This window comes from Otolemur garnettii, unplaced genomic scaffold, assembly GCF_000181295.1.
Source record: "Otolemur garnettii isolate 467f Iridium unplaced genomic scaffold, OtoGar3 scaffold00099, whole genome shotgun sequence".
In the NCBI taxonomy this organism is placed as follows: domain Eukaryota; kingdom Metazoa; phylum Chordata; class Mammalia; order Primates; family Galagidae; genus Otolemur; species Otolemur garnettii.
The window spans coordinates 7,735,282-7,761,137 of record NW_003852494.1 but is presented as its reverse complement, the minus strand read 5'-3'; the positions used below and the strand labels follow the sequence as shown (position 1 = coordinate 7,761,137).

At 41.7% G+C, this 25,856-nt stretch overlaps 1 protein-coding gene across 1 annotated transcript in view; it reads right to left on the bottom strand.

The window, feature by feature from the left end:
* GLT1D1 (glycosyltransferase 1 domain containing 1) overlaps window positions 1–25,856 on the bottom strand; it is a 96,701-nt gene that overhangs the window by 51,899 nt on the left and 18,946 nt on the right. The window contains exons 4-6 of the mRNA XM_003796069.3: window positions 16,262–16,313; window positions 2,702–2,738; window positions 657–713 (exon numbers count right to left, since the gene is read on the bottom strand). Coding sequence (XP_003796117.1) covers window positions 657–713; window positions 2,702–2,738; window positions 16,262–16,313 — 146 coding nt within the window. The remainder of the gene's footprint in view (window positions 1–656; window positions 714–2,701; window positions 2,739–16,261; window positions 16,314–25,856) is intronic.

The following is a 25,856-nucleotide window of genomic DNA, read 5'->3' as shown; positions in this document are numbered from 1 at the left end:
CTTGTAATGCTCAAGTCATGTTTGACATCTGCAATGGCAAGAGGTACTCAAACATGACTTGTATTCATCTTTTATTATTGTTATATATTAAGCATTAGAATTTTAATACAGTTTTTTTCCTTTCTTGAAATGTGTATACATTTTTTGGGTACTTTCCGTATACGGAAAATTGTTGAGAAAGATCCCGCCAAACATTAACAGCCATTCCTTTTTGGTGCTGAGATTTCAAGTGATTCAAGTTTTTGTTTTATTTTTTCAGATCTCCATGGTGTCATTTTCCCACGGTGGTCATTTATTACACGTGTCATTAGCACAGTAAAATAAAATGAACACGTGAGGTCATTATTCTGACAAAGAACAAAATGTTGCGAGGAGTGATAGGAAACCGCGGGAAGTGTGTTGTGAGAGCAGCCCAAGCGTTCTTCCTCCCAATTTCAAGCCCTGCTATTGCCCACAAAGATGAAAGCGCTACGGAGGTCACAGATGGGGGGAAATTCAGTCTGTTCTCCTAATCGTGCCTTGCCTGGATTCATGTTACTGCCCTCCTTTGTTCTCCCTAAAACAGCACATTTCTTTGACCCGACCACCAGTGTTACAAGTCAGCAATGCTGACGAGATCTGCTTCGGTCAGCGTCCCGTAAGATGTCACGTCTTACCTGCACGTTGGAGAAAGGTGCTCCAGTTAAAGGCGGCATTTGGTGTCGTGGTAATTCCTGGGTCAAAGGAACAAGAGAAAGAGAAAGTCCACTGTGATAAGACTGCTGAAATACAACCAGTTATTTTGTGTCAAATTTTAAGTGGTGGCGGACATTGATTCTTATGAAGCTACTTCAAGTTCTGAGCATTTCAATGAAGCCCCACTAATCCCTCCAGCCAGGTTTAAACTGAGCCCTTGGGGTCTAGGTGGGAAAAGATTCTCCACTTTGAGCCCATGTCCAGTCCACTACTGGACCAAACTGCCTTTGGGTGATAAGAACCTGGAGTTGCTTACAAAAATGCATGTAAGTAACAGGTGTCTAAAATATTACCAGCTAAATCTAATGGCCCTCCTTTCAGCCCTCACCAAATGATCAAAGGTTGCCTGCTGTCTGCGTCCTTTCCTCAGACAGATAGATCAAGTTTAACTTGTTCTGAACAAATGAACGATTTAAGATTAAGAAAACACAGAGGCAACATTTAACGAAAAATAGTGATGTTTTGTAAAACGAAACTCAAGATATCAACTACCTCTAACATCCAGGTGCATGTTATCTACATGGAATAGTACAGACAATGGCTGGTTAACAAGTGCCCGGCCCCAGCCCAACACTGGTAGTCCTTAAAGATCTGCGGAGCAGGCTGCTTCTGCCTATTTATCTGGCTGGAAACTAAGGTTTGAAGAAGTCACCGTATTCAGACCCGCAGTGTGCAGGTGGAAAGCTGCATTCAAAGTCACACACTACTTCAAAGCCTGTGATTTCCCTCCTGCACCAACCAAAAATGTCATTGAAACCACTAGGGCAGTGACACCAGGCCACTGTGAGAGTGTGTCCCAGCCACAGGGGCCCCATGGGCTCCCTATGCCCTTGGTGTAGGCCTTGATGGAGAAGTCCCCGTGAGACTTGGCCTCCTGGCTCAGCCTATGAGCCTCTCCTAACCGTTGCTTGGAATCAGTGATTGTTCTACCTCGGACCTTCTCTTCCCCTTACTTTTGTGGTGCACAACGGTGGTTCTCAAAGTGCTTTTTGGCCTCAGAAGGCTTTGCTGAGGGCATCAGATGCCAGGGGCAGGACGAGGGGAGGGAAGGAATAGGACAGGTTGGGGGTGAAGTGATCTAGCGCCCCCTACCCCCAGCTCAAGTCAACATAAACAGCTTGTTTTCTTTATTTAAACAAGCCACCACCAAGGGAGTATATGTTACTTTCTACTGGTTTTAAATGTGAAGTGATCTGCTTTTTAATTAATTAATTAACTTATTTATTTATTTATGTATTTATGTTTTTTGAGACAGAGTCTCACTTTGTCGCCCTGGGTAGAGGGCCATGGCATCAATCTCACAGCAACCTCAAACTCTAGGGCTCAAGCCATCCTCTTGCCTCAGCCTCCTGAGCAGCTGGGATTGATTACAGGGGCCTGCCACAATGCCTGGCCATTTTTAGAGATGAGGTCTCACTCTAGCTCAGGCTGGTCTCTAAGTCCTGAGCTCTGGCAATCTACCTGCCTTGGCCTCCCAGAGTGCTAGGATTACAGGCGTGAGCCACTGCACCCAGCCTGTGATCTGCATTTTAAATTACTGGTTTATAATTTCTCCTATTTATCTTTTACTCTAATGTGAGAAAATAATAAAAATATATCCTTTCTACTGATTATTTTTAGGTGGCTCTCAAAAATCATAGCATCTCCTCCATAAACATTTCAGTATATGTCTCTAAAGGAAAAACTCATTCTTATAAAAATATATATACGTATATATAGAGCAGAGATGCCATAGGTGACCACCTCTCCGCATGGACTACCTCCTTAAGTTGGCCTAGGTTTCTGAGACTGGACATCTACCCACATACTAAGGCCTATTCCTACCTCCTTATGGTGATGGCCTCCATATGCTGACCAGTTCGTCCATTGGGTGGTCAACTTACAGAGGCTCTATTGTGTATATATTCTTTCTCTATCTCTTTACTTTTAAAAAGTAAATAAAAAACAGATATTTAAACATTCTTACCTTGACTCTGGACATAGATCTTACCCTTAGCATGTGGCTTTTGGAAGGAGAGGTGAAAGGGGGGAAAAAAAAAAGAAGAAGTAAATTTGATAGTCCACTATGCTGCTTTATAGAAATAAAATGAAGGTCATTAACAACATCGCTTGGAAAACATCACTAAGAATCACCTACACAGCTGCTTGCAAACTCATTACTCTTCCAGAGCACAGCGTTACCTCTGCTTTTAGTGGGTTTTGCTGTTAAAAATATAGCATCTATAAGTTAAGAAGCACAAAGAGGAAAAATAGTCTCTGAAATTAGGCTTAAGGCTGCTGTTTGAGTGGAGATGTTACTGAAGTTCAGCCAGAGAGTGTGCCAGGAACAGGGCCCATCTGATGGACCTCCTGGCCTAAAGTGGTAGATGAGAACTGTGGTTTGGGGACACACATTCCTGCGTGGAGAAGAATACTCCCTGTACCCCCAGAAAAGAAGAAAAAAGAAACAAGGTGGAGAATGAGGAGAAGGATGAGCCGATATATTGGCAAGTAAAAAACAGGTGCAGGGGGCTGATTATTCCAGGCACGAGAGGATGGACTGTCCCTGAGGACCTCCCCAAACGCCTCTGTGACATCCAGGAGAAAGGTGGCACTTGCATGACTGAATGGGACATTTGCACCAAGCTCTAGGCTTCCTCTTTCTTGTGCTACTTTTGTGGTAGAAACTCACAAAACCACTAGAAAGAAAAGGAGTCCATTTTTCCAGTTCATTGCAAGATAGTGGCAAAATATTTTTCAAGATTAAGTTTAGATACAAAGGTGGAAGTGGGAGAAGTAGCAGGAGAAATCGTTTTTAAATGCCTGAGGAATCAAGTAGATGTCAACAGACATTTCTTTTACATGATCAAAATTTTAGTGAAAGAGCCCAGAAATGTGCATCTTCTTGTCATGGGAATGAAACCTTGCAGGTCAGTGCATGACATGACTCAGCTAGGGGGGTACCTGCAGCCCTGGAGATCAAGGCTCTGTGCGCAGGAGCATACAGGGATGTGACGCAGTCCCAGGAGGCATGCTGATCCACTTTTGACTTTGTTCCCAAACCAGTTTTACACAGGGTGGCCATAAAGTTCCTGTGCAATTTAAAACAGTGTGCCATTTAAAATTGCACAAGAACTTTGTGGCCACCCAGTATTTTGAGAAACAAGCCAAAGGTAAAATAACCTTGCCAGGGCAAAGAAGGTCATTGTGAAGATGGAGGCGTGGCCTGACTCCCTGGTAGCTGAGAGAAGACGGTTTGGGCAGTGGCAGTGTCCCAGCAGGTCAAACATGCACGTGGTTTTGGTTTTGTCTTCAATATCACAACTTGTATTTAACCATTTGATGCATGTGAAGCCTCCTGAAGTCTTACAGTGTGCATGAGTACCTATCCCAATGCTCTTAAAACAGTAAACCTCTTAAAACATGGTTAATAGAAATCATTTGAAATTAGAAACTGAAGTTCAGAACTCTACATTATTCCTTTTGTTTGTTTAATTATAACTTCATGGGAAAGCTGGGAGAAAAATGTTATTGGAATGCACTGGAGGCTCTGAGGGCTTCTCTCTTAACCAATTCCAAGTCTAAATGCTGGCCTAGAAAACATCTCTAGGATGGTTAGGTGGATGTTACAGTACTGTCTAACTGTATTAATTTAAAAGTTAACACAGGCCAGGTGCAGTGGCTCATGCTTGTAATCCTAGCACTCTGTGAGGCCAAGATGGTGGACTGTCTGAGCTCACAGGCTGGAGACCAGCCTGAGCAAGAGCAAGACTCCATCTCTAAAAATGGCTGGAAATTGTGGCAGGCGCCTATAGTTTCAGCTACCAGGGAGACTGAGACAAGAGAATTGCTTGAGCCCAAGAGATTGAGCGCCAACGTACTCTTTACCAAGGGTGACAAAGTAAGACTCTGTCTCTGTGAGAAAAAAGAAAAAAAAGAAAGAAAAAGGAAACTTGAAAAATTAAGTACTAAGTCCCATATAGACTTTTAAAACATATCATAAATGACATTTTAGGAACGAGAAAATACAGTTTACAGGATAAAAGAAATCTGGACCTGGTGGGTTATTTTTAGTCATTGTAATAAAAGGAATCTGACAAAAGGCAATGGGCTTATATTGATTTTTAAAAACAATTTCTACATTGAAATGTTACAAATATAAATTAACTTTCTTCACTCAATCTTTATCATTTATTCATTTTTTTGAAATAACATAGGAGTCAAAGCTCTTGCACATTGCCTGCCCTACCAGCTGATGCATAAAGTGGCCAGTATAGAGGGTGAGAGCCTGGGGAAGAGCTGCCATCTGTAATGTCTGTGAGAAGCAATTACTTTGGTGGTCCATTATTGGTTATAAAAAGCCAGTGTCCTATATATCACATAGATACCTCAGAATAGGTATGGTCTTGTCACAGACCTTATGCCAATTAGTTCCCTTTTATAATGGAATAATAACAACAAAAAGACTTCCTATTCTTTGATTAAAGGAACACAGAGACTAAACTTCTGAAATTAAACTTTCTGCAAATGGAAGCCACAACAAATATTATTTCTGAAATACATGCACAACTTTATGCTCTGCAGGTGGCTGATAAAGTACTGATTCTTATTTTGAAATTGCAATACAATTTCAGTTTTATTGAAATTGTTTGTGGCTTCTTTAAAAGTACTGGGAAAATAATCACAAATGGTTTAAAACACATCATGGTCCATACATGTAAAGTTCACAAAACATATCTATGCCATAAAAAACATAGAAAATGAGCACTTTTCAGGAGACATGGTGTCTTTCTCCATCTTCTAACTCTTTTCCCTTAGAAATCTATTTTCAGGCCAGTGGCTCATACCTATAATCCTAGCACTGCGGGAGGCCAAGGCAGGAGGATCCCTTGAGCTCAGGAGTCAGAGGCCAGCCTGAATAAGAGCAAGACCCTGACTCTACTAAAAATAGAAAAATTAGACAATTGCTGTGGCAGCCTCCCAAGTAGTCCCAGTAACCTCATTTCAACCTCAAACCTTATGGCTAAGCAATCCTCTTCCACTTCAACAAAGAGGATTGCTTGGGCATAAGGTTTGAAGTTGCAATGAGCTAGGCTGATGCCAGGGAACTCTAGACTGGGCAACAGAGTGAGACTCCATCTCAAAACAAACACAAAGAAACAAACAAATCTGTTTTCAAGCCAAAAAGGAAAATAATACTCAAAAAAAAGGGGAGGGGGGAGTAAAGAGTGGTGACATGACCTTACCACTGAGCTTACAACTGAACCAAAGAAAAATTTTTTCAGGAAAAGGAAATATGCATGAGGAAGAAATTAAAAAACAACTAGATTGGGATATTATTCTATCAGATCCAATGTGGAGCAGGTGGCATAGATGAAACTAAAACAAACTGGCAAAATCAAGGGATGTGAATGTAGCAGTTAGCCTCCCACGATGACTCAAGATATGGAATGTCAACAGGATCATTCCTGAGAAGACTTCTGTTTTTTAAAACAGTTAAACCTAGGCAGTAAACAACTCAGAATTACTTCTGATTCTATTCAGAACACTGCTCTCCCACACTCTGCAATTTAATGAATCAGATGCGACCCTTGTGATCATCCCACACGTGTGACCCCTCAGTCATGCAAGAGGTCAACTCAAGGTCTATGTTCTGGAATTGACGAGCTTTCCATCCTCTTCAACTTCTTAAAACTTCTTGATTCCTTTCCTTAATTCCTTTAACAACCTTAAAACTTCTCAATTCCCAGGGATCTCACATGGAAAAAAGCATGCAAAGAATATTTGCAATTCCATCAGGAAATCTTCAAGGAAAGCCCATCTGAATATAAGTTACTAAAAATGATTAACTTGCTAGAATACGACCAAGCCCTGGATTTTCTCTTGCAGCCTATTGGTGGAGAGGGTGGGCACACAAGCGAGGAAGTCTAGCCCTGAACCCCAGCAATGGACGTTTTCTCGGTTCCATTATGGTGGAAACTGTAATAGACAGTGAGGGCTGTGTGGTTCCAGCTGCTGCCAAGATGATCTCTGGAGATAATCAGGCAAGAAGCAATGGGCCATGCAGGAAGGAGGAGGAGTAAGTAGCTAAAAAGCCAACGTGCTGTGATTACTGACTTCAGGCATTAGTCCATACACGGTTAAGGTTAGGCAGCACTGTCAACACCTACGGGGACTTTTTGAGCTCACCTGTGGCATGAACTGCATATGTGACAGCCAATGAAATCTCTCTTGCTTTCTATATTTTAATTTCCAAAAGAATTTTAATGAGTACATGCATGCACTGAGGGATCACTTAACACAACCACTTCAACAAAGTTATTTTTCTTTAACAAGTTCCAAGGAAAGGAGATAAATCAGGCCCCAGAAGGCAATGACTCAAAGTTTTCAAATACTACTACTACTAGTAATAATAATAAAATCACTAAATGGGTAACAATACCAGAAAGTTTAGCTCACTGCTAACCTAACAAAACATACCGACATGCCATTTGGGCTGGATTGTGTTTTTTTTTTTTTTTTTTTAATTTGATAACTGCTTGCAGTAATAGTTACTCAAACTCAAGATTTTGAAAAAATAGCTCAAAAAATCAACATTTGAGTTTAGATAATGCTCTCTCAACAAAGTACTTATTAGAAAAAGAGTGAGAACAGAGGCCTGAGGAGTTTTCAACACAATGGAGACATACTAAACCGTAACCATTGCTTCTGCTAGAGATGGACCTTCTATTAAGACATATATTTAACTTTTTACTTTTAGCAAAATTTTTCCACGTCCTGGTGCACGGTGAATTTATAGAACACATCCTAAACTTGAACTGGAAGTAGAGGTATTTAAATTTGCATTCTGAACTTCTATCACACACTGTAACAAGAAATCAAATCCTGACAGGCAACTTTTAGAATTTCCACAATGTACATCTCACCGTGGAAAATGTGTAGTGACTCAAATTCTTAAAAATGTCACATCTGGGTTATGATGTCACAACCAACAGAGTAATGTTATCCCCAAATGTGACCCACGTTGATCCTACATGACAAACACCAGCAGCACAGCATGCCGACCCAGGCCCTCCGGGATTGTAAACCTCGCAAAGAAGGTGTGGACTTCAAATTAAGGCTGATCTAAACAACACTAAAACATAATGATTTGGGCGTAGACAAAGGAATTTCAAGTTGGAAGAGATAAAATGAAGCTACCCTTATAGAAATCCAATCAAATTAATTTGTATAGAGTCAGCCAGAGATAAGTAGGTAGGTGATCACAAACACCTCCAAGATAAGGCTTCCAAAAGGCCCCCCAGCTTTCCCTGAGGGCTATAATTAAACCATGGGTTACCAAATAAAGCCTTACCTGGCACATGTCTCTTAACCTCGTCTCTAAAAATAGGCTTCCCCCTACTTACGTGTGTACAGCAGTGCTGTCCAATACAAAAGCCATTGACCCCGTGGACAAGGATATCGAGTCCTTGGCATACACTTGTTTTGAATTAAGATATGTCGTAAGTGTAGATATAACTTAGAATATAACTTGGAGTACAAAGACTTAGCCCGAAAAAAAAAAAGGTAAAATGTGTCATCATTTTCTTATTGCTTCCACGTTGAGATAATATTTTGGATATAGCGTATAGCAATAAATTTGGCCTTGACCAAAATGAGGTTTGGCCTTTGTCCTCAGCTTCTGGGAAGTGGTGTATGTGATATGATGCCTGATATGAATGTCTTCATTTAGGGTGGAAAATGGCCACTCTGGATCTCAGGGAGGGGACAGACATATCCAGGAGTCTCAGGCTTGGGGGTGGCCATGCCAGAAAGACCTACGGTGTGATTTAGGGTAGGGACTTTGGGTCAAGCCATATCAGTCAGTATGTAGGCTAATCTGTCAGTAGATCAATCAATGAGTCATGCTCACGTCATGAAGCCCCAATAAAAACTCTGGACACTGGGCTCAGGGGAGCTTCCTGGTTGGCCATGCTCCATGAAGACTGTCACAACTCAACACCAAGACATTGATTTGCACCTGACTCCACAGGGAAGAGGGCAACAGAAGCTCCACCCTTGGAACCGCCTGGGCTCTGCCCTGTGTGTCTCTGCCTCTGGTGGATTTTAATCTGTGTCCTTTCCCTGAAATAAACCCTAATCATGAGTTCTGTGAGTCCCTCTGTGAATTCGAGAGCCTGAGGGTGCTCTGGGGAACATGCTGAACTACATACAGCTGGTGTCAGAGGGAGGGCAGTCTCGTGCATGGTACAAAGCACTATTCTGTGCATTGCCGACTGCTAGCTCCAGGCAGTGGGGCTTCATAAATATACTATTAAATTAACTTTACTTGTTTCTATTTACTGCTTTAAATGTGGCCACTGGAAAATTTAAAGTTACATACAATGCTCACATTGGGGACTGGTATTATACTTCTATTAGAGCAGATATTGAAAGTGTGCCTGTATGAATGGACATCTTCATTTAATTACCTTTCTAAATTAATTTTGGAAAAACACAAGTTTTAGGCACATTGCATGCTCAAAACTACTTTTAACTACATAAACACTATATATTTTGTCTTTTGAAATCACAAAAGCAATAAGAAGCAAATACCATAATTCTTTCTAATCTGGGATGATTGAAATTTGATTCCAGTTTAGTAATAATTAGGCATGACTAACTAAACTATAATCTAAGCCAAGCTTGCTCACTAAAACAGAAAATATGACATTAAAAACCAAAGCTACCAATTCCATAATGAAGAGCAAAACTCAATTGCTCAAAACCTGTATCACTGTTCAGAATAAAGAGAAAAAAAAAATCTCTCCACAAAAATCCATCTGAAATAATTACATAAACATGGCTGATAGCTCACATGGCTAAGGCGCCAGCCACATACACCTAAGGTGGCGGGTTCAAATCCAGCTGGGCCTGCCAAACAACAATGATGGCTGCAACCAAAAAATAGCCGGGCGTTGTGGCGGGCACCTGTGGTCCCAGCTACTTGGGAGGCTGAGGCAGGAGACTCACTTGAGCCCAGGAGTTGGAGGTTGCTGTGAGCCATGATGCCACAGCACTCTACCTAGGGGGACAGCTTGAGGCTCTGTCTCAAGAAAAAAAAAAACACGGCTGAATAAGAAACCATCACATTATTTATACATTTTTTAATTTGCAAGAGCTAATTATATAAAGATATTAAGCTAAATTTGATTGAAAAGTCATCCACCAAAAACATACAAAAGTATTAAAAACAGCTTCAAGGGGGATGGTGGCTCACACTTTTAATCCCAGCACTTTGGGGGACCTGGGCAGGAGGACCACTTGAGCCCAGGAGTTAGTGACCAGCCTGGGCAATATAGTGAGAACCCTGTCTCTACAAAAAATTTAAAAACTAGCAGAACATGTTGGTGTGCTCCTGTAGTCCCAGCTACTCGGGAAGCTGGGACAGGAGAATTGCTTGGGCCCAGTATTTCAAGGCTGCCATGTGCTGTGATTACGCCACAGCACTCCAGCCTGGGTGACAGAAGATTCTGTTTCTTAACAAAAATAGGAAAAAAAAAAAAGCTTCACATTCAAATTCAATGAACTAACTAGCTCCCATCACTTTAAACTAGAAAACTAGAAAAACAAATGTATCCCTTCTTTTATTCATATTGGCTTTATTATAGTGCCTCTTACATCATCACCCAAGATCAAATAATCTTTGCTGCCGTCTCCATTTTTTTCCAAATGCCTTGTTATTACACTTGACAGAGGGGTCTTTCCAAGAGCACAGATTGATAAAGCAGGCATAGATGCTGCGTGGAGAAGAACTTCCTTTGAGGATCCAAGTGGCAGGTACATGGTTCACTCTGTGAGCGCGATGGCCCTTCCCATAGCACACTGCTAGGATCTCGTCACTATTGCCACCACGCCTGGCCCAATGCAATGGGCCACTGTACATTTGGTTCATTTTCCTCATCACTACACCCAGATGTTACACTCACTTAGGAAGAACTGTTTCCATGCTCCATCAATTGGCAAATTGTGGCTCCCAGGGCTATTTCCCCACGGAGCCCTCCTTTGAGGACACCCCACATTTTCAGCTGTATTCTGTATATGTACCCCTAGGCCAATGTCTGTCTCTAATTCATTATATCTGGAACTGAGTGTTTCAGTTCCTCACTTTTTCTCTCTCCAAATCCCTTTCCTTGATTTCTTCCACAAGGTATTGATAAAATGTCAAATTAAGTAACTGCTCTTCGACCCCTCCTTATGTCTTGCTTCCTAACTGTGGTCTTCCAACACAATTATGACCTCCTCTCTGGTCCTTACGTTAAAAAAAAAATCTTTAGTAAAGTCCATTTAGAGATAAAATGGCCTACATTTATAGTTGAAATAGCATGATAGCTGGGATTTTTTTTTTCAGGATTTCATTTTTTTTTTAATTAGATCGTAACTATGTACATTAGTGCATTTATGGGGTGCAATGTGCTGATTTTATATACAATTTGGAATGTTTACATCTAACTGGTTAACATAGCCTTCACCTCACTTGCTTAAATGCTGTGTTTAGACATTTATACTCTACTCTTAATAACATTTGACTTGTACCCTTGCAATATGCACAATAGGTGAGGTCCCACTGATTACCCTCCCTACACCTGTCTACCCCCTCCCCTCCCCTCGCCCTCCTCTTTTCTCCTCCTCTCTGGGCTATAATTGTGTTTTATCATTCGTATGAAAGTGTAGGTGATTATAAATTGGTTTCATAATAGTACTGAGTACATTGTTTTTTTCTCCATTCTTGAGATACTTTACTAAGAAGAATATGATCCAGCCCCATCCATGTAAACATGAAAGAGGTAAAGTCTCCATCTTTCACTATTAACAAAAATTGACTCTCACTGGATAAAAGATCTAAACTTAAGACATGAAACTATAAAGATTCTTGGAGAGAGTGCTGGGGAAACACTTGAAGAAATTGGCCTGGGAGAATACTTTTTGAGGAGGACCCCCCAACCGCCCTGGGCAATTGAAGCACCACCAAAAATACATTACTGGGATCTGATCAAACTAAAAAGCTTCTGCCCAGCCAAGAACACAGTAACTAAAGCAAGCAGACAGCCCTCAGAATGGGAGAGGATATTTGCAGGTTATGTTTCTGACAAAGGTTTGATAACCAGAATCCACAGAGAATTCAAACTTATTAATAAGAAAAGAACAAATGATCCCATTTCACTGTGAGCAAGAGACTTGAACAGAAGCTTCTCTGAAGAAGACAGGCACATGGCCTACAGACACATGAAGAAATGCTCATCATCTTTTCTTCCAAGGCCAGGCTTGGTGGCTCAGACCTGTAATCCTAGCATTCTCAGAGGCCGAGGTGGGTAGACTGCCTGAACTTAGGAGTTCAAGACCAGTCTCAGCTAGAGCAAGACCTCATCTCTAAAATTTGCCAGGCATTGTGTTGGGTGCCTATAGTCCCAGCTACTTGGGAGGCTAAGACAGGAGGATCTCCTGAGCCCAAGACTTTGAGGTTGCTGTGAGATGTGACGCCACAGCACTCTACCAAGGGCAACACAGTGAGATTCTGTCTCAAAAATAAATAATAAATATATTAATTTAAAAAATTCTTCCAGAAAAAAATTAGTGTGTGTGTGTGTCTGTCTTTATCTATAAGGAGGAAGTAGATGAAGTAAGAATCAAGGAAGGTAGCCTGGGTGCTGGGCCCCTACAGATTCATGACAGTACTCTTGCTACTTTGCACATGCCTGACATTTTCTATAATAAAACATTCTAAAGGAGGAACCATCTCTATGTAAATTCAATTCAACAGACGCTGGGACAGGAGGTGGTGTGTTATTCTCTGGGGAGGATAGGTGACCCCCTCTTGTCCTTTCGTAGGAAGCTCACTACCACATGGGGATACACTCTAAGTGTGGCAGGTGATTACCCCGGCCGTAGTCCCCTCCCTGTGTTCAACCCCAGATCACCAGGTAGAGGCTCCATCTCTACCCTTTACCTTGCTTTGGCCAGTGGAATGGTAGCAAATACCACAGAGATCAGGAAAGTGCTTGTACACTGGGGGCTGCTCCCTCCTGCTGCCCAGCCTGATGAAGGATGATAAACCCCATGGAGACAGGCCTCAGGGGGCCCAACCAGCCTGCTAAGGTCCCAGGGGTGTGGGTGTGAGTGAGGCCACCCTGTTTGTTTTAAGGCATTTGGTTTCTTTCATAGCAACAGCTAACAGGTAGAGTGAGTGATTTCATTTCATCTATACCAATTGTGCAGGGTTAAGGAAGGATTTGTAGAAAAGGGTGACATTTAAGGCTGAGAAGGTAGGAAAAAATGGCAGTGAGTTCATGGAGAAGAAACATGCTCCAGCAGGTGAGAGATTTCTTTAATGTCTGACTTTACGGAAGACAGCTGGGTTCCCACGTTTGCAGCCTCATTCCTTCCGTTGCAATATGTTGTTTTGGTTGAGGTATATAAAGAAAACCTAGCCTCTTTCACAGAGGGAGTTTTCAGATTATTGCGGGCATTATTCTTGGACACTAGACTAAAACTCAACAAGTGGCCATTTCTGAAAAGCTACTGCAATCAGTGAATTGGCTCCTTCCCCTGTACGTGATTCTGCGGTCATGCATTAGTAATTTGAAAATACTGGTTCACTGAACAATTATTTTGTATCATCAATATATTTCAAAGCCCACATTTGTTAATATCATCACTGATCTCATCGGAAGAACCTCTGCATTTTGAGAAGCTGACACCCTCATTCTTGGCTTTCCACAAATTCTAATTTTTGCTTGAAAGTTCAAATTCATCATTGGTAACAAACACTGCCAGTCGTTTTTCTTGACGTGACTGCCATTATTTGCTCAGTTTTAAGAAACTGTCTGACAATTACCCAAGTCTGAGTAATCGGAGTTTGTCTGTCAGTTACGCTTTCAGGCAAACAATGGTGTTAAAAAATTCAGCTTATAATTCAAACAGTCAGGATAAGCATTGTGTTCCACATAGTCGGCAGCAGAAGCCTTTCTCCTGTCACATAGAGCATTGTTTAAAAATGGATCCAAAGGTTAATATTCAAAAACTTAATAATTTGCATGGCTTCATCAAGGACTTTTTAAGTGAAACTGGCTTAAGTGGGTGGCAATGAATCTCCAAGGACTACCCGCACAGATTGGGGTCACTGCCTTCATTAGTATTAAGGTGGCAGCAGTTTTACTCATCATTACGTTTACACTATGAAAAAGCCAAAGGATGTCTTAACATTATTATGAAAATGACTGACTTGTGGTGGACCTGAAAGAGACCCAGGGATGCCCAGAGACTCCTGGTTTCAAATACTACTTTATGAAGGCAGATTGATAACCAAAGAGGTGTAATAATTAAAACTGGAAGCCAGGGAGCTCATTGGGTTTTTTGACTTACAATTCATTCAACTGCACTAAGAAATGCAACCTCTGGTGAGGCTTGGGGGTTCGCACCCATAATCCCAGCACTCTGGGAGGCTGAGGTGGGAGGATCCCTTGAGCTTAGGAGTTTGAGACCACCCTGAGCAAGAGGGAGACCCTATCTCTACTAAAAATAGGAAAACTAGCTGGGTATGGCAGAACCTATAGTCCCAGCTACTAGGGAGGCCAAGGCAGGAGAATTGCTCAGACCTAAGAGTTTGGGGTTACTGACTGTGAGCTATGATGCAATGCCACTCTATCCTGGAACAACAGAGTGAACTGTCTCAGAAAGAGAAATACAATCCAGTTCTCTGCCTGGGATGTGTCTCAGGTGAAGAATAAAATTATGTGTGCTCTGGCTGTGGTGAACCTTCACATTCACCTATGTATAGCATTCTGAACTTTAAGAAGAGACTGCTGGCCCCACAAATGACTATGCTGGCCTTGTCCCAGAGTAGTGGTTTCCAAGTACAAAATTTTACAAGCTGAAATTCTATAAAGAATGGGCCAGGCTGGGCTCAATGGCTCACACCTGTAATCCTAGCACTTTGGAAGGCAGAGGTAGGTGGACTGCCTGAGCTCACAGGTTCAAGACCAGCCTGACCAAGAGTGAGATCCCATCTGTAAAAATAGCTGGGCATTATGGCAGGTGCCTGTAGTCCCAGCTACTTGGTAGGCTGAGGCAAGAGAATCACTTGAGCCCAAGAGTTTGAGGTTGCTGTGAGCTATGACACCATGGCACTTTACTAAGTGTGACAAAGTGAGACTTTGTCTCAAAAACAAAAAAAAGAATGGGCTAAGCCTCTGAAATCCACCAAGACTAAAGCCTTCAAATGTTAAGGACAAACACATTGTGGGTTAAAGAGGAAACTAACCTGGGTGGTGCCTGTGGCTCAAGGAGTAAGGCACTGGCCCCATATACCAGAGGTGGCAGGTTCAAATCCATCCCAGCCAAGAAAAAAAAAAAAAAAAAACCTGCAACAAAGAGGAAACTGACCTTTGGCTTTTTTTTTAGTATTGCGAGCACCAGCTCAATGGAGTCTTTACATAACTCTCCACTAGGAACTCAGACCCCCACTGGCTCATTCTTCCTGCCCCCTAAGTCATAATGAATACAAAGGTCAGTAAGTGAATTAACTTGTAGATCTGCAAAACCCTGACTCACTAAGGCTTTTCAAATAAATAATCCAACCCAGGAAACTACCTCTGCCATCTAAGGGATTATTACTCGCCTTGCATACAAGGCTGCTGCAACATTTACAGTGCAGCCTGTAAATTACCCAGTCTGCGAGTGTAAAAAGAAAACAGATACAACATTAAAAGATTTGGCTATTGGGCTATTTTTGTCATTTAATAACAACATGAAAAAAAATCAATGATGTTTTAAGGCTACCCAGAAAATATCAATATATGGGAACAATATACTACTGTGTCTACAATATTGTCTATGGGAACCCTTTGGTTCCATTAAGACTGTCTTTCAGAAGTATGGAGACTCCTCAAAGAATTCAAATTAGACCTCCCATTTGATCCTGCAATCCCATGGCTAGGCATCTACCCAGAAGAAAAAAAAAAAATCCTTTTATCATACAGACATTTGTACTAGACTGTTTATCACAGCTCAAATTACAATCACCAAAATGTGAAACAACCTAAATGCCCACCAACCCACGAATGGATTAACAAGCTGTGGTATATTTACACCATGGAATACTATTCAGCTACTAAAAAAGACGGAGACTTTACATCCTTTGTGTTAACCTGGATAGAGGTGGAACACATTCTTCTTAGTAAATCATCACAGGAATGGAGGAGCAAGAATCCAATGTACTCACTTCTAATATGAAGGCAGTAGATGATGTAATACAAGGTGAGGGTAGAGGAATGAAAGAGTGGGGACAGGGGAGGAGGGAAGGGGCTGGGGGGTCATGGTGTATGCCACACCTCTTAGGGGTGGGACCTAAGTATAAGGGAGGCATTACCTAACAAAGGCAATCAGTGTAGCCTAATTCTTCGTACCTTCAGTGAATCCCAAACAATAAAAAAAAAAGACTGCCCTTCAGTTCTCCAGTTCTGCAGCTTCACCAGCACAACCAAAATAATAACACAAGATAAACACATACCCACTGCCTTTGTGCCATTTCCTTCATCGACTCTGTGAACGCGACAGCAAATCTAGTAAATGAACAAAAATAATGGCGACAATTAGGCCAGAATTCAATTAACATAACTATGAAACAGATCTTCGGAACAAATTATGAGAGACAAGGTAAGACACTAAATTTAAAGTGCAATCAATCTTTATTACTTGTGGTCATCGGCCATTAGGTTTAATCTCTATCACGTCAAATAAAAAAGTGTGTATGTGAAGAAGTAAACCAAATGGAGCTCAGAACTTCTTACTTCTCTTATTCCTTCCATGCAAGGTTAGAGAAGCAGGGATGAAATCAAAACCCGATATCAAGATGCAAGAGAGAAGCGGGACTTGGTTCACCCACCCTGAATATTCAAGGGCAGACTGTCCATTCCATCACTTTTGCCAAAAGAAGACTATGCCGAAACACTCAACGTGTCCCGAATGTACGGGGTGAGAAATAATGTCTACATCTCAACACAGTTCAATCGTTCCTCCAGCAAAGACACAAGAGGCTTCATAGCTAGGAAAGTAATCTATTTATTGTGTTTAAAGTAATCTATTTTGTGTTTGTCATGAAGTACAGGAGTAAGAACAGATAACTTAGAATGGAAATGTGTACTACATTCCTGAGTGGGAACAGTCAACACTATGAAGACCTTCATTTTTACAAAATGAAATGGACAAAATTGATAATATTTCAAACAGAATCCACAAGTGAATTTCCATTGGAAGATGACTAAATAAGTTTAATGTTTACCTATATGTATAGTTGGGTAACAATCACCTAGAAAATTTTGATAAAAAAGAAATGCATTTGCAGATATCAAAACACAGTATTAAAAGTATAATTGAAATAGTGTTGACTGTGCAAGAAAAGATAGAAAGGTCAAAATCAAATACAAGGCCAGAAAGAGGCCCAAATATACCTAAGAATTGAATATAGCATGAAGTTAGAGAAGTGGGTAAATGTGTGAGAAAAGGCGGGTCGGGAGTAGCGTGGAAAGGATAAGACCACAAGAGAAACATAAAATGATATGTCAGTGAATATGCATCTGGTGCCAGCCTGGGAAAAGTTCGCTGAGCATAAAAAGCTATGAAATTAATTCTAAAAATAAGAATTTGATTATATCAAAATTGAAAGCCTATTTAAATGCCACAAATTACAACAAAAATAAAAATGTGCGGGAATGTACAGTTTATACAGGAAAAGGGGACACCATCCTTGCTAAAGAGCTCTTCAAAACAAACAAGGAAGACTAACAGACCGCAGGAAAACAAAGGCGAGTAGTAAGAACAGGAAGGTCACACGAGAACAAATACAAAGGATCCCAAAATATAGAAAACGTGGTGCGATTTGTCTAATAACAAAGTTAATCTAATGAAAACAATAAGGAAGCATCCTACCACACATAAGATGGGTAGTTTTAACCATGAAAATATCAAGTATTGACAAAGGTAAGGAAATGAGAATATATACCCACTTGGTGAACAGAAATGGGAATATTCTTTTCCAAAGAACAACCCAAAAAACTGCATCAAGATCAAGTTCATACCCTTAGACCTTAAAATTCTCCCTTTCGGAACTCATCCTAAAGTATCATCAGACAAGTGCACAAAGACATCAACAGGTGGTTTCCTGTGGTGGTGTTGATAACAGGGTAAATTGGAAGTGGCCAACCTCAGAAGATTAGTTAACAATTTATAATAGATTCCTGCCTGGCCATTATAACCATGTTTAGCACCTTAACATGATCAAAAATGTCCATGATGGCGTGTTAACAAAACAGGTGGCATGCACCAACATACACGTAAGGAAAAGTATCGGAAAGAAAAAAGTAAAAGAGACAGAAAAAGGGTACAAGGAAATAATAGCTGAAAACTTCCCAAATATGATTTAAAAAAATTATTTCATACCAATCCAAGACACTCAGAGAATTCCAAGAAGGATAAACATGGAGAGATCTGCAGCCAAACATATAATAGTCAAAATGTTAAAAGCCAAAAAATAAAGAGGAAATCCTGAAAACAGGCAGAGAAAAATGACACAACTTATAAGGGAACGATAATGAACTTAACAGCTGACTTCCCAACAATGGAGACCAGAAAGTGGTGCAATGAGAGACCCAAAGCACTGAGGGAAAAACCAAAATAACTGTCAACCAAGAATCCTCATCTAGCAAAGCTATCTTTTAAAAAATGAAGGTGGCTCATGCCTATAATCCTAGCACTTTGGGAGGCTGAGGTGGGTGTATTGCTTGAGCTCAGGAGCTCCAGAGCAGCCTGTGCAAGAGTGAGACCCCATCTCTACTAAAAATAGGAAACCGACCCAGGCATTATAGCACCTGCCTGTAGTCCCAGTGACTCAGGAAGCTGAGGCAAGTAAAAAAATAAAAAAGAAGATAATTCTTGGCTATTACTAATAAGTTGTTAATTCTTGAAAAAGTACATATATATAAGTAGTTAGTACAATTATTATATTCTTCTCCCTACATGAAATATGATAATGTCATGTTACAGCCAATAATAAGTGAGTGTGAAAAAATTAATAAAAATAAATAAAAACTAAAAAATAAATGAAGGTGAAATAAAAACATTCCCAGATAAAGCAGGTAGCTTAAAAATAGCACGTGTCATTTGTTCCTTTGGCTTCCTTAGTATTTTTTAAAATTTCTACGTTGTTCCTTTTTATTTTTAAGGCAAAGTCTCACTCTGTTGCCCTGGGTAGAGTGCACTGGTGTCAAAGCTCACTATAATCTCAAACTCCTGGGCTCTTGCCTCCACGTCCCAAGTACCTAGGACTACAGGTGCCTGACACAAGGCCCAGCTATCTTTAGAGACAGGGTCTTGATCTTGCTCAGGCTGGTCTCAGGCGCCTGAGCTTAGGGGATCCACCTGCCTTGGTCCCCCAGGGGGCTAGGATTACAGGTGTGAGCCACCGTACCAGATCAAAATTTCTACATGACATTGGCATAGCCCCCCCTTTTTTTTCTTTATACTGTAAGTGCATTAGAAAGAAAATTCTTACCACAGCATTTTATAAAGCCAGGACTGCTTTTCAATGTTTTCATAGATATAGTACATATATTTTCTATTTCTCCTATACTCATTGTAAAAATGCTATTATTTCTCTAATATTAAAAACAGCTCTCTTAGTTGGCTGGAGTGACTCATACCTGTAATCCTAGCACTCTGGGAGGTCAAGGCAGGAGGATCCCTTGAGCTCAGGAGTCAGAGACCAGCCTGAGCAAGGGCAAGACCCTGTCTCTACTAAAAATTAGCTGGGGATTGTGGTGGGTACCTGTAGTCCTAGACTCTTGGGAGGCTGAGGTAGGAGGATCACCTGAGCTCAGGAGTTTGAGGTTGCTATGAGCTAGGCTGAGGCCACAGCACTTGGGCAACAGAGTAAGATTCTGCCTATAAATAAATAAATAAATAAAACAAAACCAACTTCTCTTGACTCCTCAGACCCCCTCTTCCCTCAATTATTGCCCTTTTTCTTTTCTCTCCTTGACAACAATAGAGTTACTTTAATCAACACCTCTGATTCCTATCTTCTCATTCTCCATTCAACCCCCTCCAGGCAGCTCCTTTGACTGTACTACCTTCTCATCAAGGTCACTAATGACCTCCATGGGGATTCATTCAATGGCTCCATCCCCGTGTTTACTTTAGCAGCACTGAACACAGTTGACTGCTCCCTCCTTCAACTGCTTAATCTGTCCATGGACCAACTCCCACTTTACAACTCCTGAACTCTCCCCTAATTTGCACAGACTAGTACCTACTTCACACCTCCGTTTGAATGACTAGCGCAACCTTAAACTTGTATGTCAAATAATGAGTACCATCTAGTGATGATGAAAGCATACATGGAGATGTGTATGGGTTTGTAAATATACATCGATTTCCAGTCTCTATCTACTAAGAGGGCTTAGCAGAAATGATACTGAGTAAGCAGTGACCACAGATACTGGTTTCTAGATCATATTCCCCCAATAAAAGGAACCAGGACTTGAGAAACAGCTGTTTCTAGACATGAGCAAGGTAAACATGGGCTGAACCAGGAACATCTATGGTTCATCCAAAAAATACTCAAAAAAAGATGAGGATATGTTGAAAGGACACGGGCATCAGCTCGAGGCATCTCCAATGGCCAAATCTGGAACAATTTGACCACCAAAATAAATAGTAATAATAACAGATAACCCATAGAGGAATTAAAATAAATAGCCACAAGCCCAAATTCAGTCATAAACAAATAGGTGAGTAAGCAAATGAGATCACAGGGTGAGTGCTCCTTATAGCAGAATTCCAGCAAATAAATGCAGCAGAGATAGTGGAAACAGACAATCTGCATTCAGCAAGTGCCAGACTGCAGGAATGCATACCCACTACAGAAAGATGCAGGAATGCATACCCACTACAGAAAGATGCAGGAATGCATACCCACTACAGAAAGAATCATTAAGAGAGGCTCGGCACCCATAGAACAGTGGTTAGGGAGCCAGCCATATACACCCAGGCTGGCAGGTTTGAACCCGGCCTGGGCCAGCTAAACAACGACAACTGCAACAAAACATAGCCAGGTGTTGTGGTGGGTGCCTGTAGTCCCAGCTACTTGGGAGGCTGAGGCAAGAGTTTGAGGTTGCTGTGAGCTGTGACGCCACAGCACTCTACCACGGGCGACATAGTAAGACTGTCTCCAAAAAGAAAAGAGGATTCCCCCCTATCGCCCTACCTGACCTAGAAAGGGCAACTCCCTCCCTCCAGGAGGTCCTTCTATCCTCTCTAAGTTTTCCTTCCGCACTCCTCCTCCCATGCTAGAACCCTAGACCAATCCCAGATACATTCAACCTCATGCCCCCTATTTAAGGGGGGAAATAAAGCAATCTTCTCTCTGCATAAAACAAAGACGGATGTGGAGCAACAGAGCACGCAAGACCTCACACCGGAGCCTGTTTTCACAACCACCTGCCACACACAGCTGATGCGGAACCAGTGTCAAACCCAACAGGATTGTTTCGTGACATCAGTTATGAAAAGCTCTCTACCCGCTCTAAGAACCCAGGAGAAATACAGATAAAATTAACTTTAGTATGTGAAAACAGAATTTTAAAAAAAGAAAGAAAAGCAACTAAATAATAGTAGCCGTGCACTGAGCACCTTGGGGGAGTGTAAAAGCCTTCCTTTGTTGGAATCTTCAAAATAGAGAAACTTAAGAATCAAACAATAACATAATGTACGTGGCTCGGCACCTATAGCTCAACCGGCTAAGGCGCCAGCCATGTACACCTAAGGTGGCGGGTTCAAATCCCCAGCCCGGACCCGCCAAACAACAATGATGGCTGCAACCAAAAAATAGCCGGGCGTTGTGGTGGGCGCCTGTGGTTCCAGCTACTTGGGAGGCGGAGGCAGGAGACTCACTTGAGCCCAGGAGTTGGAGGTTGCTGTGAGCTGTAATGCCACGGCACTCTACCCAGGGGGATAGCTTGAGGCTCTGTCTCAAAAAAAAAAAAATAAAATAACATAATGTACGTAAATCTGCAAATCACTTGCCACAGTTCCTGGTCCCGATGTGGACATCCAGTGAATATTCTCTATTACTATTACTAGTAACATAACACCTCAGTGACACAAAGGCAAAGCACTTTACCCCTAAGAGCATTTGGAGATAAACACTTCGGGGCAATCCATCCTCAGGACTTTTGTATAATGGAAAGGTAAACCCACTCCATGGACCAGAATGACTGCCTAGTTTCTCATGAGTGAGACGGTCAGCTCCAGGAGAGACGGAACATGGTGAACCCCGCCCCATCCCCAGCACCTGTAGGAGGGGCTGGCACCTGGGAGGCAGGAAAAATACCCGCTGGCTGAATCAGTGACTGGGCAAATGAACTCACCTGAAGTTCTGCCTTGAACTCCAAGGGAAAGCAGAGAAGAGTGAGGGAAGAAGGATAGGTCACAGGAGGGAGGGGAGAAAGATGCAGGAAAAGGCCCCAGGGGCACTGAGAGATGATGCCCCAGGAAGGAGGATGAGGCATCAGCCCAGGGCACTGGTGTGCAGCTGCGCCCTCTGTAGCTGGACCACCCTCACGCCCCTGCATGCTCATTGCCATTCATGCAGGGACCTGAGGCTCCCAAGGATGCCACAGCATCATTAGGGATGAAGGAGGCTGGGAAGAAGGACAACCTTGGACAGGTTTTCAACCAAAAAGAGCACCAAGTACAAAAGGCTCAAGAGTCAATGGGTGAACTTGAGTTACCCCGGTTCCAGAGCCTGCCCGGCACACCTCATTTTCTGCACTGTCCCACTGGAGGACCATCAGGCCTGGTGTTGCAGCTCCCTAGGGAACAGATTAGGAGAGTGTCCAGTCCAAAGACCCCAGGATGATAAGCAAATTTAAAAGAACACCTTTCTTGTGAAAAAATATAGAACTACGGCTTTTGTACTTGTGGATGAATATTGCCATTCTGAAATAGATTTTCTCACTTTGACATGTGATTCTGTTTGTCAAAAACATCTTTAGAAACAAAACACTAAACAAGCTTCAGAAACATACGGAATTCCCAATATTTAGCCAGTTTTGACCTACAAAACAGAAAATTTAGATAGTTTAACCTAACATGTGCTATAATGTGCTATATATCCTAACTCTAAAGCTTTTTTTTTTTTTTTTTGCAGTTTTTGGCCAGGGCTGGGTTTGAACCCACCACCTCTGGCATATGGGGCCGGCGCCCTACTCTTTTGAGCCACCGGCACCACCCTGTAAAGCTATTTTTGAGGCACTTCATTTTATACAAACTCTCTTTGCTTGTCTGCTTAGCAATTCTTTTTCTAGTATGTACCTGAATGATCCTTCGCAGAATAATTTCCCTAAGTTTCATATATACTCTACTAACTTTCGATATTTATAATATATACTGATTTATAAGCTAAAAAGTTGAGGCTCAAATAAGTACAAATGCTATACTATAGAGTGTCCAACTATTTTAAATTGTACACAAACTTTATGGCCACCCATCATATAGGGAAAAGGTTTAATATACTAAAAAAGTTCAAAAATACACCCCATAGGAAAAATACAACTATTTAAAAGAATGTGAATAAAGGTGAGGGGCAGTGCCTTCTGCCTGTAATCCCAGCACTCCGGGAGGCAGAGGTGGGTGGATTGCCTGAACTCAGGAGTTCTAGACCAACCTGAATAAGAGTAAGACCCGATCTCTAAAAATAGCCAGCATTGTGGAGTGGTGCCTGTGGCTCAAAGGAGTAGGGCACTGCCCATATGCTGGACGTGGTGGGTTCAAACCCAGCCCCAGCCAAAAACTGCAAAAAAAAAAAAAAAAAAAAAAAAAAGAGCCAGCATTGTGGCAGGCACCTGTACTCAGCCACTGAGGAGGCTGGAACAAGAGGATCACTTGAGCCCAAGAGTTTGGGGTTGCTGTGAGCTATGACACCACAGCTCTCTACCAAGGCCAACAAAGTGAGACTGTCTCAAAGCAAAACAAAACAAAAGAACAACAACAAAAATGTGAATAAAAATGAAGCACTCATTGTAAAGCTGGACAAATTCAATACTTTGTTTTATAGAAAAGTGTGCTATATTGTGTCGGACAAGAAATCTATGATTCATGCAGCTTTCCTGCCCACTAACCTTGATCAATAACTCCCCAAATAAAAATCAATGTTTGTTTTAATAACAATGCAATGAATAATACTAATGATAATACTATAAGATGGATTCATTCAATAATGTTCGTGGTAAACAGAATTATTTTCCTTACATAAGGCAATGCATTACAAACTACACGAATCTAAAGGTAATAAATGGTAAGAGTGTGAGAGCAAGAACAAAAACTTGGAATGATAGATCATCTTTCGAGGTAACCCCAATGTGCTTTAAGGCCTCTGTTTATTGTAATGCACACACCTACAAAAGCGCATGCACACACACACACACACACACACACAGTGTGTACTCTCTATTTTAAAACGGTTGTGCTGCCCAACACAGATGCTCAGGAAGTCCTCAGGAAGAACATGATGTAAGATGACATCCTCCTGTAACCCTGGGTGTTTTTTTTTTTTTTTCTCTTTCAACAGATATAGAGGGTGTAAGTGTTTTTATTATTTATTTATTTATTTATTTTGTTACATGGATGAATTGTGTAATGCTGCAATCAGAGCTTCTAGCATGCCCAACTGTGGCTTTAAGAAGCAAGACCAACACCTATGTCACACACACACAAAACAGTGTTAGGCTGCACCACAGAATGTTGAGATCCAGACTTGGGGAGCTCCAGATTCCCAGGCCAGAGCTACCCAGGGGTAAGATAACTATAGACAAGCCACTGAAAACTGATGGTTGGTGATCTATCAGGTTAAAAGCAATTAACTGGTTTTTGTTTGTTTGTTTTTGGTTTTTTACAGTGATTCAAAGATTTTAAAGGAGCTGAAAGGATATGCAGATGGTGCTCTTGGGTCATCTGTAAACTTAATTCAGGATTATTCCATACCTGGGTGAGACTTTCTTGTAGCACCTGCAGCCAGTGAATGCTCTGAGGGGCCGACTGCAGGAAATGCCCTCAACCTGCCTGTGGAATCACCCTGGAAGCCTACTGTCACCTCACACTTGTCATCAGAAAAGTTCTTTGTTTCAAAGGGAGCAATCTTCAGGAAGGGAGGGAAAGAGGAAAGGAGGGAGGGAGGGAGGGAGGGAGGGAGGAAGGAAGGAAGGAAGGAAGGAAGGATCTTTGTTTGGGGTATGCATGCATATTTAGTTCTTTTGGTTTAATTTCCTCTTTTTTCATAATTTTTATAAGAACCTAGAGGAGTCATATTGCTTTTCTCACTTATTTTAATTCTCATGCCTGCGTTTGCTACACAAAGAAATTGGATTGATCTTTTTTTATATTTACCAAGCCTTCCAATTCACTCCAGAATGCCCCTCAAATATGGTCATTTGAAAATTTTCCTAAGTATGCCTTGTCAAAAGACACAGTGACAACACATTTAAAAGTCTTAATTGGCTTTTATTAGCAATTCTAGTTCTGAGGGGCCAAGCAGAGGAGGCTCTGAGCACAGAAAAGGGCTGAAGGAAGCAGAGACAGAAAATGAGAAGCCACGGGTCAGTTACTGTCCTCGCAGGATTAAAGGCGTCCTGTTTATGCTGACTCAGGGAGACTAGGATCTCCTGCCTTTTCAGAAACTGGTCCACCTCAAAGTTCAGTTTGATTACATGGCACTCAGCCTAAGTGACTCCATTCTAGTTTGGCCTGATCTGTGTGGGCCAAGTGCAGGAGGCTCATCCAGATCAAAGGCCTCCCATAAATTTTGCTTTACATCCCTAGCTGGTGGCTCACACCTATTATGCCAACAATTTGGAAGGCAGGAGTGGAAGGATCACTGGAGCCTAGGAGTTCAGGGCTGCAGTGAGCTACTGCACTCCAGCCTGGGCAACAGAGCAAGACACAGTCTGGGGGGTGGGAGAGCCCCCCAAAACAAAACAAAAACAAAAACCCTTATTCCCAAGTCTCCATGTGAAAAGAGCAAAGTATACACTGGGTAGTATAGCTCTGGCCAT